This window comes from Pleurodeles waltl, chromosome 1_2, assembly GCF_031143425.1.
Source record: "Pleurodeles waltl isolate 20211129_DDA chromosome 1_2, aPleWal1.hap1.20221129, whole genome shotgun sequence".
NCBI classification, from domain to species: domain Eukaryota; kingdom Metazoa; phylum Chordata; class Amphibia; order Caudata; family Salamandridae; genus Pleurodeles; species Pleurodeles waltl.
The window spans coordinates 1,025,924,155-1,025,937,178 of NC_090437.1; the positions used below are offsets into that span (position 1 = coordinate 1,025,924,155).

Sequence of the window (13,024 nt, forward strand, 5' to 3'; positions counted from 1 at the left end):
CTGAAAATAGCTCCCAGAGTAGAAAGCCCCAATACTTTTTTTTTGCAGTTTCCTCATTATACAAGCCCTCTCAAAGGCTGTAAACCACTTGGTGAAAACCTCACCTTCTGTATATCTGGGAACACTCCCTTTTGGATCTTAGTGTCAAAAGATTCTTCTTCCACTCTTGCAGATGTGCCTTAGTGGGTTTAGGCCCCATGGAAAGTTTTCATTCTTGGCAGAGGGCCTTAAGTTGGACAAACTTAAGATTTTTTTAGGGGTCCAGGTTGAGCACCTGGGATGGACCTGCTGCCTCGGTCATGAGTTTAAAGTAGTTGGAACCTTATTAGATAAAAATCTAAGTTCACTTCTAAATGAGCCTAACTAGCTAACGTATGTTTAAATTCTAAACAATTTGGACTGGGGGGACTTAACACAAGGCCCAACAGTTAGTTTAAACAATTTAGAAAAAAATTAAAATCGAAAAAAAAAAAATGTTTTCAACTAAAGGCAATTTTGGATTCCTTAGTGGAATCACTTATTAACGAAGTGGTACAGCAAATGTCAAGTCTTGTATCCCACAGCTGCACCACAAATGTAGGAAAGCTGGCTCTTTATATAGTATATCAAAATTAGGTATACTGTGCAAAGAGTCCAGGTATTCCCTTAAAAGTGGATAGGGGCATGCTCTAGCAATCCGAAGCGCTCTCTTAGGGGAGTAGGGTGGTCGAGCAGCCTTAGGCTTATCAGCGAGGAGTGTTAGACATCAGCTATAGGCACACAGTCAGTAAATGATGTACTCAACTCAATAAGGTGATCCAAACCAATTTATAAAAATAACATGTATCTTTATGAAACACTAGGCACCAAAATGATCACAATCAGACAAGAACGTTTTGAAAGAGAAATTCTTACAGTTTTGAAAAGTCGACATCATGCAATTTTCTGAAGCTGCAATGTTAACATATGGAGGAAAAACATGTACTACAAACAGGTACTCATCAGTGACTTACAGGACCAATCTTCCACACTTAAGGTGAGTATAGGGGAGGGTCTTAGGCCACACCAACAGGTCACTTCGGGCGGCCAGGTGCAGTTCAGTGTTGGGAGCCCCACTGATGTCAATGAGGATCGGTCCAGTCAGAAAGATGCTGCAGGTTGGGACTGGGGGGAAGGGGGTTGGGGGAATCGCGGTCAGTAGCCTGGCTGACAGGGTTGGAGCCATGTCAGCTGCTGGTCATCTATCTGTTCTTACTTTGAGACTCTTCAGTGTCCGTCGTCGTCTTCTTTCAGGTCAGCAGGATTTGATTTTCTGGATTTAGGGGCATTAGGGGAGCGCAGAGTAGTAGCCAATAGGCTACTTACCCCTGAGGTCATTATGCCCCCTATATTACAACTTCATGTGGGAGGTAGACAAAACCCTCTTCCAGAGTTGCTAGTTCCACCATCACCAAGATGGGCAGACTTTCAAATTTTGTGTCCACATCAAGTAGCTCACCTTAGGGGTGAAACTGGCCTGAAGGTTGACACACCTCTCTGACTACTAATTTTCCCACCTGTCCAGGTGCCAAATGGGCCCTGGTCAGGCGGGTGTCTGCATTCACTCATCTCTGAGGGAATCCAGATTTACAAACCAAAGACAACAGGCTCTTTGAAGCCCCCTGCCTTAGAATGCTAATTTCCAGGTCATCCTGTTGGAAGGGGTGTGTAACACCCTGCCAGAGAAGGCTTTGTTCCTGACCACCTAAGAGTAGGGGCTCTCATCCCTGTGGATTTAGAAAGGTGTCTGCAGTGGAACGCTCATTGAGACCAGTCTGTCAGCACACTAGTTGTTGGGAGGTATTTCAGGGGGCACCTCTAAGGTGCCCTCTGAGTGGACGTATGAATAAATACATCACTGGAATCAGTGAGGGTTTAATAATACATGATGTTTGATAACAAACATCCGACAAAGACATAGCAGGGCCATATCGGCTCTTGGAGATATGTCCACACATAATATACTGCACCCTGTGTTAGGGCTGGAAGGCCTGCTGGAGGGGTGACTTACATATAATTGCATGCAGTGTCAGTGGGCATGGCAACAGGCTGTGTGCCATGTCGTCTTTTCACTTTTAACTGCACCAAGAACCGCAGCCTGCCATAAGCTGAGGTCTCCCTTAGTGTGGCACAAAACATGCTGCAGCCCTTAGAGACACTCTTTGGTACCAACGCCCTAAACATCCCTTGAAAACCAGGATTAGAACATCCAGATGTGCTTTCTAAGCCCTGGTATCAATTGCATTTCCCACACAGTCCGTGGTGTCCAAACCAGCATGCAGGACTCACTACAACCCATCCTGGCCATCATGTATTGTTTGATCCAGCGAGGTTCTGAGGTCCACCAAGACAGCCGGCAAGATTTTGCTCCCAATGTCACATTTGGGTGCACCTGTTCAAAAAGCACACTGTGTTCAAGGACCTCAAGGCCAAAGTCACCAAAGAGAACAATCTCTTCCCAAATCCATCAATACGTTTCTACTCTCTATCAGGAGGATTGGTTGGAAAGGCTTTAGGATTTACTTTACTCATTTTCACCTGTTCCAACGAGGCACTTTCTTCTGTTAGTGAACCAGGATGGTGAGTCTTCCAGAGTGGAAGTATGAACCAGCATTAGAATGGGCCAAAGAACTGGTACCACAGCATCAGTTGCGGCAGAAGGATGGCTGTTCTAAAGGCATGCTTTAGATTTCGTATTTATCATTCAACCATGATCATTTGGGGCATGCCAGGACTAACTGTAGGACTAAATGGGAACATGCTTGTGGGGTATGACCTTTAAACTGACACCAACTTGTCTGATTTTGAAAGATGTTATTGGGTGAAGTCCTGTTTAGCTTTTTTGCACTTATGGCACAGCTTTGACTTACAGGAAGACTTGAATGGGAACAAGATGCGACTCACTTATTTAACAACAATGCGAATGGCACTGCAACTTCATGCAGGCGCATGATTCATTTTTAAACTGAAAATTCTTCTTATTTTTGGTGACGTAGAGTTTCATCTCCCACTCATGGATCATCTTTGGGTGCATAAGGGAACATATATTACACAACTTTCAATTGTGAATGATGTCTAAGCAGCAAAGGCACACATCATGACCAACATCTGCTTCCTGCAGTGATGGCTCGAATCTTAAAGATTTCAGGGGAGACATCATGTCTGGTGCGTCAGTGTAATTTATGAAGAAGTTCGAGAAACAACAAATTGGGAGCAGGGATCAGGATAAGCGTCAATGGGTGCGGAAAGACAATAACTGATATCAGTGCGCAGGGCTGGCTTTTACATGCAGCTCTGCTGGGGTGGTACCGAGTCACATGGCGTCACCTACTCGTACGTGGGAGCATGATGCAAAAATTCTCCAAATACTGGTGCCGGTGAATACTCTTAAGGTCCGTAATCTGCTGTTAGATGGGCCCATCAGAGTAATTTTTAATGAAACTTAAAAAACTTTGGTATTGAAATGCTTCACAGAAGCTGACATAACCAAGGGTATTTAGTGAGCAGAATCAATACTTCAAAAGTTATCAAAATATTTTTTTTGTCTCTAATTTTTACATGAATACAGACAGTCCTTTATCCACATCAATACAATTACCTTATTGTCTCCTGTGATTCCCTTTTCATAATGAGCCAGAGCATTAACGTAATCACCACTGCCAAGCCAAAAAAAAAAAAAAAAAAAAAACATTTTTATGTATTAATCATCCATGACTCCACGCTAGCAGAAGAAACATCAGCAGAAAATACATAAAATAAGAAAGTATGCAGCAGGAAACAAGTTACAGCATACATGAGAAGCAATCAAGAGATTCCAAACATCAAACCACCAATACCCAGCATCACAAAGGTAAATGTTTTTCTCCTGTTACAAATGGAAATGTTTTACTAATAAAGGTGGTAAAAAAAACTGAATCAGTTTTTCACTTTACTCCTCCTTCATGGGAATGTGCATTGAAGTTGACATTTGAATAGCCTCTCAGGTGTGTGGGATCCTGGGACTTTGATATATTATATGGAAAATGTCACTTATCCAATGTACATCTGTTCGTGGCATGTAGTGCTGCAGATTCACATGCTATGCATATCTCTTTCGACATCTATTGTTGGGCTCGGAGTGTTACAAGTTGTTTTTCTTCGAAGAAGTCTTTTCGGCGTTACAGGATCGAGTGACTCCTCCTCTGGGTTACAGTGCTCATGGGCATCGACTCCATTGTTAGATTGTTTTCCCGCAAAGAGTGAAGGAAGGAGTGATAGAGTAGAAGAATATAAAGAGATGTCCATGCAAATGTAAATGTATATACATATGTACAAATGCTAAACTTAAACAACTACAGGCTTTCGGGGAGGAGGGAGGGTGCATGTAAATCTGCAGCACTACATGCCATGAACAGATGTACACTGGGTAAGTGACATTTTCCGTTCAATGGCATGTATAGCTGCAGATACACATGCTATGCACAGACTACAAAGCAGTTAGTCCTCCCAAAAAATAGCGGTGGAGTTGAAGTTGTTTGAAATAGTGTTCTTAATACAGCCTGGCCTACAGTAGCCTGTTCTGTGAGAAAACATCAACACAATAGTGTTTTGTAAATGTATGAGGAGTTGACCATGTGGCAGCTTTACATATATCAGCCATTGGTCTGTTTCCTAAAAATGCTATTGATGCACCTTTCTTTCTTGTAGAATGTGCTCTAGGAGTGAGTAAAAGTTTTCTCTTTGCTTGGATGTAGCATGTTTGGATGCATCTAACAATCCATCTTGCTAAGCCTTGTTTAGATATAGGATTACCTTTATGTGGATGTTGAAAGGCAACGAAAAGTTGTTTTGTTTTCTAAAATCTTTAGTTCCATCAATGTAGTACATAAGAGCTCTTTTGAGATCTAAGGTATGAAGAGCTCATTCTGCCACTGAGTCTGGCTGTGGAAAGAAGACAAGCAATTCCACTGTTTGGTTGATGTGAAAAGGAGATACTACTTTGAGTAAAAATTTTGGATTTGTTCTAAGTACAACTTTAAGTTTGTGTACTCGGAAGAAAGGTCCTTCAAGAGTGAACGCCTGTATTTCACTAACTCTTCGTAAAGAACTAATAGCTACAAGGAAGGCAACTTTCCATGTTAAAAATGTAATTTCACAAGAGTGCATGGGTTCAAAAGGTGGGCCTATAAGTCTGGTAAGTACGATATTTAAATTCCAGGAAGAAACAGGTGGTCTTCTGGATGGAATAATGCATTTTAATCCTTCCATGAAGGCTTTAATAACAGGAACTCTGAATAGAGAAGTGTGTTGAATAGTTTGTAAATAAGCAGATATTGAAGTAAGGTGGATTTTGATGGATGAGAAAGCTAAATTTGATTTCTGCAAATGAAGTAAATAGCATAAAATATCTTTTATAGATGCTGTAAGGGGTTCAGTGTTTTTAGATTGAAAGTAGTAGACAAATCTTTTCCACTTATTTGCATAACATTGTCTAGTAGGTTTACGTGCTTGTTTAATTACTTCCATACATTCTGATGGAAGTTTTAAGTAACCAAATTCTAAGACTTCAGGAGCCAAATCACCAGATTGAGAGCATTGGGGTTTGAGTGCCTTATTTGACCTTTGTTCTGTGTTAACAAGTCTGGTCTGTTTGGGAGTTTGGAATGAGGTACTACAGACAGATCTAGAAGTGTCGTGTACCAATGTTGACGTGCCCACGTTGGGCTATGAGTATCATGGTGAGTGATGTTTGACGTAGCTTGCTGACTAGAAAGGGAAGGAGTGGGAGAGGGACAAAAGAATAAGCAAATATCCCTGACCAATTGATCCATAGAGCATTGCCCTTGGATAGGGGATGTGGGTGTCTGGATGCGCAGTTTTGGCATTTTGCATTTTCGCTTGTTGCAAATAGGTCTATTTCTGATGTCCCCCATTTTTGGAAGTACTTGGGAGTGAATTTCCCATTCGTGAGTTTGTTGGTGATTCCTCCTTAGGAGATCTGCCAGCTGATTGTCTATCCCTGGAATGTATTGTGCTAACAAATGAATGTGTTTGTGAATTGCCTATTTCCATTTTGTTTGGGCTAGTAGGGACAGATGAGATGAATGTGTCCCGCCCTGTTTGTTGAGGTAATACATGGTTGTCATGCTGTCTGTTTTTATTAGAACAGTCTTCTGTTTGAGAAGGGGTTGAAACGCTTTTAGGGCAAGAAATACAGATAATAATTCTAGGTGGTTTATGTGAAACTGTTTCTGTTCAGCATCCCAATCTCCTTGAACAGTATGATTGTTGAGATGAGCTCCCCAACCTATCATGAATGCATCTGTTGTGATTATGGTCTGAGGCACAGGGTCTTGAAATCACCGCCCCTTCATTAGATTGCGGAGATTCCACCATTGAAGGGACATGTGTGTTTGCGGGTCCACCAACACTAGAACTTGAAGTTGACCGTGTGCCTGAGACCATTGTTGTGAGAGGCACTGTTGTAAGGATGTCATGTTTGGCATGTGCAACTATAGCTATGCAAGTTGCCATCATCCCTAGAATTTTCATGATGAATCTTACAGTATATTGTTAGTTTGGCTGCATCTGTGGTATGAGATTTTGGAAAGCTTGTATCCTTTGTGTATTTGGATATGCTAGGGCTTTCTTAATATTTAGAATAGCACCTAGGTAAGGTTGTACTTGTGCTGGTTGAAGGTGTGATTTTGAGTAATTGAGAGTGAACCCTAGTATATGAAGGGTTTATATCACGTATTGAGTGTGTTATTGGCATTGTGTAAAATTGCTTAATTTTATTAGCCAATTGTCTAGATATGGAAAGATATGAATGTGTCGTCTTCTTAAGTAAGCTGCTACTACTGCTAGACATTTTGTGAACACTCTTGGAGCTGCTGTTATGCCGAATGGCAAAACTTTGAACTGGTAATGTTTTCCTGCTATGACAAACCTGAGGTATTTTTTGTGAGCTGGATGGATGGGTATGTGAAAATACGCATCTTTGAGGTCTAAAGCAGTCATCTAATCCTGTTTTTGTAGTAGTGGAATGACATCCTGCAGAGTTACCATGTGAAAATGTTCTGACAGGATGTATAGAGTGAGAGGCCTGAGGTCTAAGATGGGCCTGAGGGTGCCATCTTTTGGGGGAATGAGGAAGTATAGTGAATATACTCCTGTTCCCTGTTGAGAATGTGGAACGAATTCTATTGCTTGTTTTGATAGAAGAGATTGTACCTCTTTTTGCAGCAGAACATTGTGTAGTGGGGACAATTTGTGGTGACGTGGTGGGATGTTTGGAGTGGTGGAGGTTAATTCTAGGCAATAGCCATTGCGGATAATTGATAACACCGAATTGTCTGTGGTGATATTTTGCCAATGAGAGTGGAATAGCTGTAGTCTTCCCCCCCCCCACAGGAGATGTGTGGAGTGGAGGGGTTAGAAGGAAGTCACTGTTTAGATGGTGTAGTGGTGTGTTTTTGAGGCTTAGAACTTGCCTTTATTCCTATAACATTATCCTCTGTAGGACCCTCTGAATCCCCCTCTTTGATATTGAGTTTGTTGTCCCTGCTTTGTCTGGGAGGTAGATGCGTCAGAGGATTGTGGCTTAAATCCTCCTCTAAACTGTGGTCTGTGAAATGAGCCTCTATATGGTGTGGTATATAATGCCCCCAATGCCTCAGCAGTGTCTGAGTCTTTTCTCCGTTTCTCTACAGTGGTGTCTACTTCAGGGCAAAATAAATGTTTCTTACCAAAAGGCATATTAAGTACTGCCTGTTGTATTTCTGGTTTAAAACCAAAGGAGTGCAGACATGCATGCCTTCTAATTGTAATGGCAGTGTTGACACCTCTTGCAGCTGTATCAGCAGCATCGAGGGCAGACCTTATTTGGTTATTACTTATAGCCTGTCCCTCTTCTACCACCTGTTGCGCCGTTTTCTGATGCTCTTTTGGGAGGTGCATCTCATCCCAATGGACTCTATCGTTTCTAGCGAGCAGTGCCTGAGAATTAGCAATCCTCCATTGGTTAGCTGCTTGTGTGGCTACTCTTTTGCCAGCAGCATCACATTTTCCACTTTCCTTATCAGGAGTAGGAGTGTCTCCTGATGACTGTCTGTTAGCTCTTTTTCTGGCCACGCTGATTGACACCGAGTCCGGAGGAACCTGGTGTGTGATATAGTCTGGGTCCATAGGGGCAAGTTTATATTTTTTGTCAATTCTAGGAGTAATGACTCTAGCTTTGACAGGTTCACAAAAAATTTCTTCAGCATGTTTAACCATTCCAGGCAACATTGGGAGACACTGATATCTGGAGTGAGTGGAAGACAGAGTGTTGAATAGAAAATCTTCTTCCAGGGGTTTGGAATGCATAAGCATCCCATGATAAGCCACTGCCCTAGAGACTACCTGAGTGTAGGCAGTGGTGAAGGTTTGGAAAGGTAGAGGTCAGGATCATTATCTGGAATGGGATCAGGGTCCTAGAGATTTCTTGGGTCCACTGTATCTCCATGCGTGTATAATGAGTGTGTCGGAGAAGGCAATGGTGGTGGACTATTGTGAGGTGAAAAAGAAAGTTGTGGAGAGTGAGGAGGAGAACTTGGGAGAGGTGCTGGCTTCTCCTTTTGTTTCTGCACTTTTGCTGGTGGTTGAGCAGAATCTAACTCCTCTTGAAAGGCGATCTTTCTTTTAGTCAATAAAGGAGGTGCAGTGAGGATTCGACCAGTCTCATTATGTATCTGGATTCTCGATTGTCTTTCATCCATAACCTCCAACATTGGTTCAATCTCAGTCTCTTCCTCAGAAGCTTTGCATGATTCTTGCATAGGCTTTGAGATTTGCTTTAGTTTTCTCGAAAGTCCTTGTTCCTCTGTGTATGAGGATTTTTTCCGCTCCGAAGTTTGGATCTTTTTCGGTCCCGAAAAGGAAGTCGGTTGTTTCGGCTCCAAAGCAGGGTGTCGAATTTACAATTCCGAAGAGTGAGGGCATTTGCTAGAGTCCGAGGTGAAAGTTTTAACCTACTTGCTCAACTCCGAAGTGGACGGAGGAGTGGCCTTTTTCGGCACCGATCCAGAAGGTCGGTCACTGACAGTTGTTTTTTCGGGCTAAACCATGGCCTTCCGGCAGTGGTGTACCCAAGGCCTTCGGTTGTTTTTTATATGGGGGCATAGGGGCAGAGGTACTCACATGCTGGCCAGCCATGACTATCATCTTCCGATTCCTGTTCAGAGTCAGTGTCTCGGATGGAGACTGCTGTCTGCGCCTGCTCTTCCTCCATGACGTCGAGATGTTCGGTGCTTTTGGACGCCATTTCTAGTCTTCGGGCCCTGCGATCTCTTAAGCTCTTCTTCGATCGAAACGATCGACAGGCTTCGCAGTTTTCCTCTCGATGGTCCGGAGAAAGGCACAAATTACAAACCAGGTGTTGGTCTGTATATGGGTACTTTGTGTGGCATGGAGGGCAGAATCGAAATAGAGTCCGATCCATCAGGCTTTCCACACAGTAGGCCCGAACAGGCCCGAGGTGGGCGCATGCGCCCTGAAGGGCGAAATTTTGATTCCAACGGTACTACCGGTTCAATGCTAGATGGGAAACGCGATGGAAACAATACCGACAAATAAGTAGGTTTTCTAAGGGTTTCCAATTTGAGTGAGAGAAAACTCGTCTGAACCAGATAGTGGAAAGATAAACATCTAACAAGGGAGTCGATGCCCATGCGCACTGTAACCGAGAGGAGGAGTGACTCCGAAAAGACTTCTTCGAAGAAAAACAACTCCGAGCCCAACACTAGATGTCTGAAGAGATATGCATAGCATGTGTATCTGCAGCTACACATGCCATCGAACATATATAAAAAATATTTATTAAACAAGCACTGGCCATTTTCAAAATGCAGATCACTTATAATTTGTGATATCTTGTTTGGTTCTTTTGCTTAACTTTACTTACCATACCTACTTAAACCTAAACATTACTGCAACACATGCTTATATATACATAATACATATACACTCACACGCACATACAGACAAAGTGATCATAAATGAGATTACACAGCAAAATCAGGAGTCAATCAGGAGTCAAATAAAATAATTTTAAGGAGGGGGCTACATGTGTGTATGGGTATAATCGCTGTTTCGAATCTACACCTGAAGAAAGCTTTAATTCTCAAAAACATAATTTGATATCTCTGTGTAATGCCATGAGCTAAGATCTAATTAATTAGGATGTGCCATGAATATAAGTTTTCTTATGAAAATCCAACACAAGCTAATGGGCAAAAACCTACGTGAATTCAAGTTGCATAGCATATTCCTTTGATATGAAAGAAATCTGGTTAGGAGCCAGCCGTTTTGCCAGCTGGAGGGCACTATCCCAGTGCTGCAGATCTCGCCTCATCTGAAAAATAAATAGAGATTTCTTGGAGTATTAAGAAACCAACTCTGCAAATAAATCGCATAATACTGTTCAAGATTGTCTATGTGCTCGTTAAAGGAGCTTTTAGCAAATGGACTGAGTTAGACTTATTTGTAAAGTGACTTAAAGCGATATTGAACAAGATGCCAAGACACTCCTTTTATTGGTATCCATGACAAAACCGTGTTTTACACCAACATGTATCTACAACAAATTTCAGAGTTACTCTCATGAAGCATATGCGGTTCACGCTGCATTACCGGCATGAACAAAACATGTTTATTTACTGGTTGTGGTAGTCCTAAGGGTTCTACAAAAGAATAACATTACCTTTATGGTGACATTTTTACTCTAAGTCTGTAAACTTCTACACATTATCTACCTTGTGGGTACTAAGTGGCCAGACCATAGATTATGTTAAAAACTGTCAAATTAGAGTTCTGAGTGCCAGAAATATGCATGCAGTGGAATAGCCAGAGAAATAAAATACCTTCCACTTTTACCCAAATGCCACTGAGCAAGTAAAGCATGCAATCCGGCGCTCATTCAGGGGTTGATTCCCCCTAAGGGAATTTTAAAACAGTGGGCCATAATCACAAAAGTAAATTTACATGTGGAGATTTGGTGATCTGCTAATGTATTTTTATGCATAGTATGTATGCATGTATTAGTATTTATATTGCGCATACCTAGTTGTAAAGCAAAGGAGCGCTGTACATTACATGAGGAGTTGGGAGACGATTGTGTACATCAAGTGGGGATTAAAAATATATTTTTACACACATTTAGGCACAGGGATATTAGGTGATTTGCTGAGAATCATACAATGTTGGGCCTAGCGCTGGGGTCAGGACTTAAACCTGGAGTCCCAAGTTCTATAAGGTGGCATCTCGAGCCGCTAGGCCACCCCACCTTGTAGTAACTTTACGATTTTTGTCTATTCACCATTTCTGAGTGTAAAGTTACTACAAAGGGCAGGCCTACATTGTCCCCACTGCCCTGAAACCAGGGGTGGAGCTAAATTTCGGAATGTAACTTAGTACCAGTAACTTTTCACACATAGGCGAAGATCTCCGCACCAGGGTGGAAATCTCCCTGCAAGTAAACATTTTAAACTTTATTAAACTTGAAAATAATTTAGTAAAAATATTTTTGTGTTAAATATTCATGTAAATAATGTTGCTTATTTTTTAAAGTTAGCATAAACACTTACAGTTCTGGTACATTAAAAATAATGAATGAAATATTTAATTAATATATAATTATTTAAAGATTTGAAAATATCCAACCTAACGTCAAATGTTTATTTTATATGTATGAAAACAATTACTAAAGTTATTGTATAGAATTTATTTTAATTATTTTATTTATTTTTACAAAAAAATAACATTTTAATTTACTTTTAAACTTTAAAGTGTATTCAAAAATATATAATAAAATATTTATTTTAAGTATATACCTTTTCAACATTAAAGAAAATGTATATTTTAGTTGAAATAAGTTAAATTACTTAAACATTATTTTCCATTGGGTTTAACTTGCAATTGCAGTTGTTGGCCAAGTGTGGCGCTGAACTTACATCAGGTCTGGGAAGACGTACATTTACTGTTTTGGGACCTTTTCAGATGCAGTAACTACAGAAGTGCTGTTTGTGATTATTTAACAGGCTTACTGTTTTGGGGTTGGGATTTTGGTCCAGACTACAACCCTCATTAACCCTCCCTTGGCTCCTCCCTATCTTCCTAAACCACTCATATTTTTTAGTAAGTATTCTCTGCTTGTTCTGCTACTCCCCCTCACACTCACTACAAAAATGTAGCTCTAGGTCTACATGTGTAGAGATCTCAGCAAAGAAAATATAGGGGATGCTGAGGTCTCCACATTTAGGCTAGTGGATTTTGTAGTACTCAAGTTGTACTATTGGAGTACTATTAAATGTGCTATAAAGTGCTATAAAGGGCACTTTGTGAATAAGCCCCACTGTGGACAAACAGTGCATTTCACACCCCAGCTGTCACAGAATTTTACCAATACAATAGAGGCTTTCTAAGTAGTTCTATATGGGCACTCATGAAAGAATCACATTTGTCAAGCTCTGCCTACTATGGCCACCCATTCTTCATTCTTTATTTCTTTTTCCATCCATCTATCCACCCTTCTCACCATCATTTTTTCTTCCTTCCATCCATTTATCCTGCTTTTTATTCTGTACTCCTTTTGACTATCTTTTACTTCCTTTTATCTCCATCCTTCGATCAGTCTTTTTCCCTTCCTTCTTCCTCCGTCTATTCAGCCATTTCTTCATTCACTCTTCCTACTAGCCATCCATTATTTCTTATCTTCACTCATTCTATCTTTCTTATCTCCATCCATACGTCCATCCTTCCGTCCATCCATCCATCTCTTTATATACTTCTGTGCAGGGTCCCATCCTTTTCTCCATCTCCATCAGCCCTTCTGCCCTTCTATCCATGGATCCATCTCTCCATCCTTTATTCCTTTCATTTATCCATTCTTCCTTCCTTCATCTTTCTCTCTATCCATTTTTCTCTCCATTTATCCATCAAACCACTCTTTTCTGTGTCCATTCATCCAGGTTTCGTCCACCTTTTTCTC

General features: G+C 41.1%; 1 protein-coding gene across 2 annotated transcripts in view; it reads right to left on the reverse strand.

Annotated features, from left to right (window-relative positions):
- WDR19 (WD repeat domain 19) overlaps positions 1 to 13,024 on the reverse strand; it is a 601,305-nt gene that overhangs the window by 375,765 nt on the left and 212,516 nt on the right. For both annotated transcript variants that reach the window (XM_069202086.1, XM_069202080.1), the window contains exons 20-21: positions 10,281 to 10,390; positions 3,617 to 3,674 (exon numbers count right to left, since the gene is read on the reverse strand). In XM_069202086.1, the coding sequence (XP_069058187.1) occupies positions 3,617 to 3,674; positions 10,281 to 10,390 (168 nt within the window). The remainder of the gene's footprint in view (positions 1 to 3,616; positions 3,675 to 10,280; positions 10,391 to 13,024) is intronic.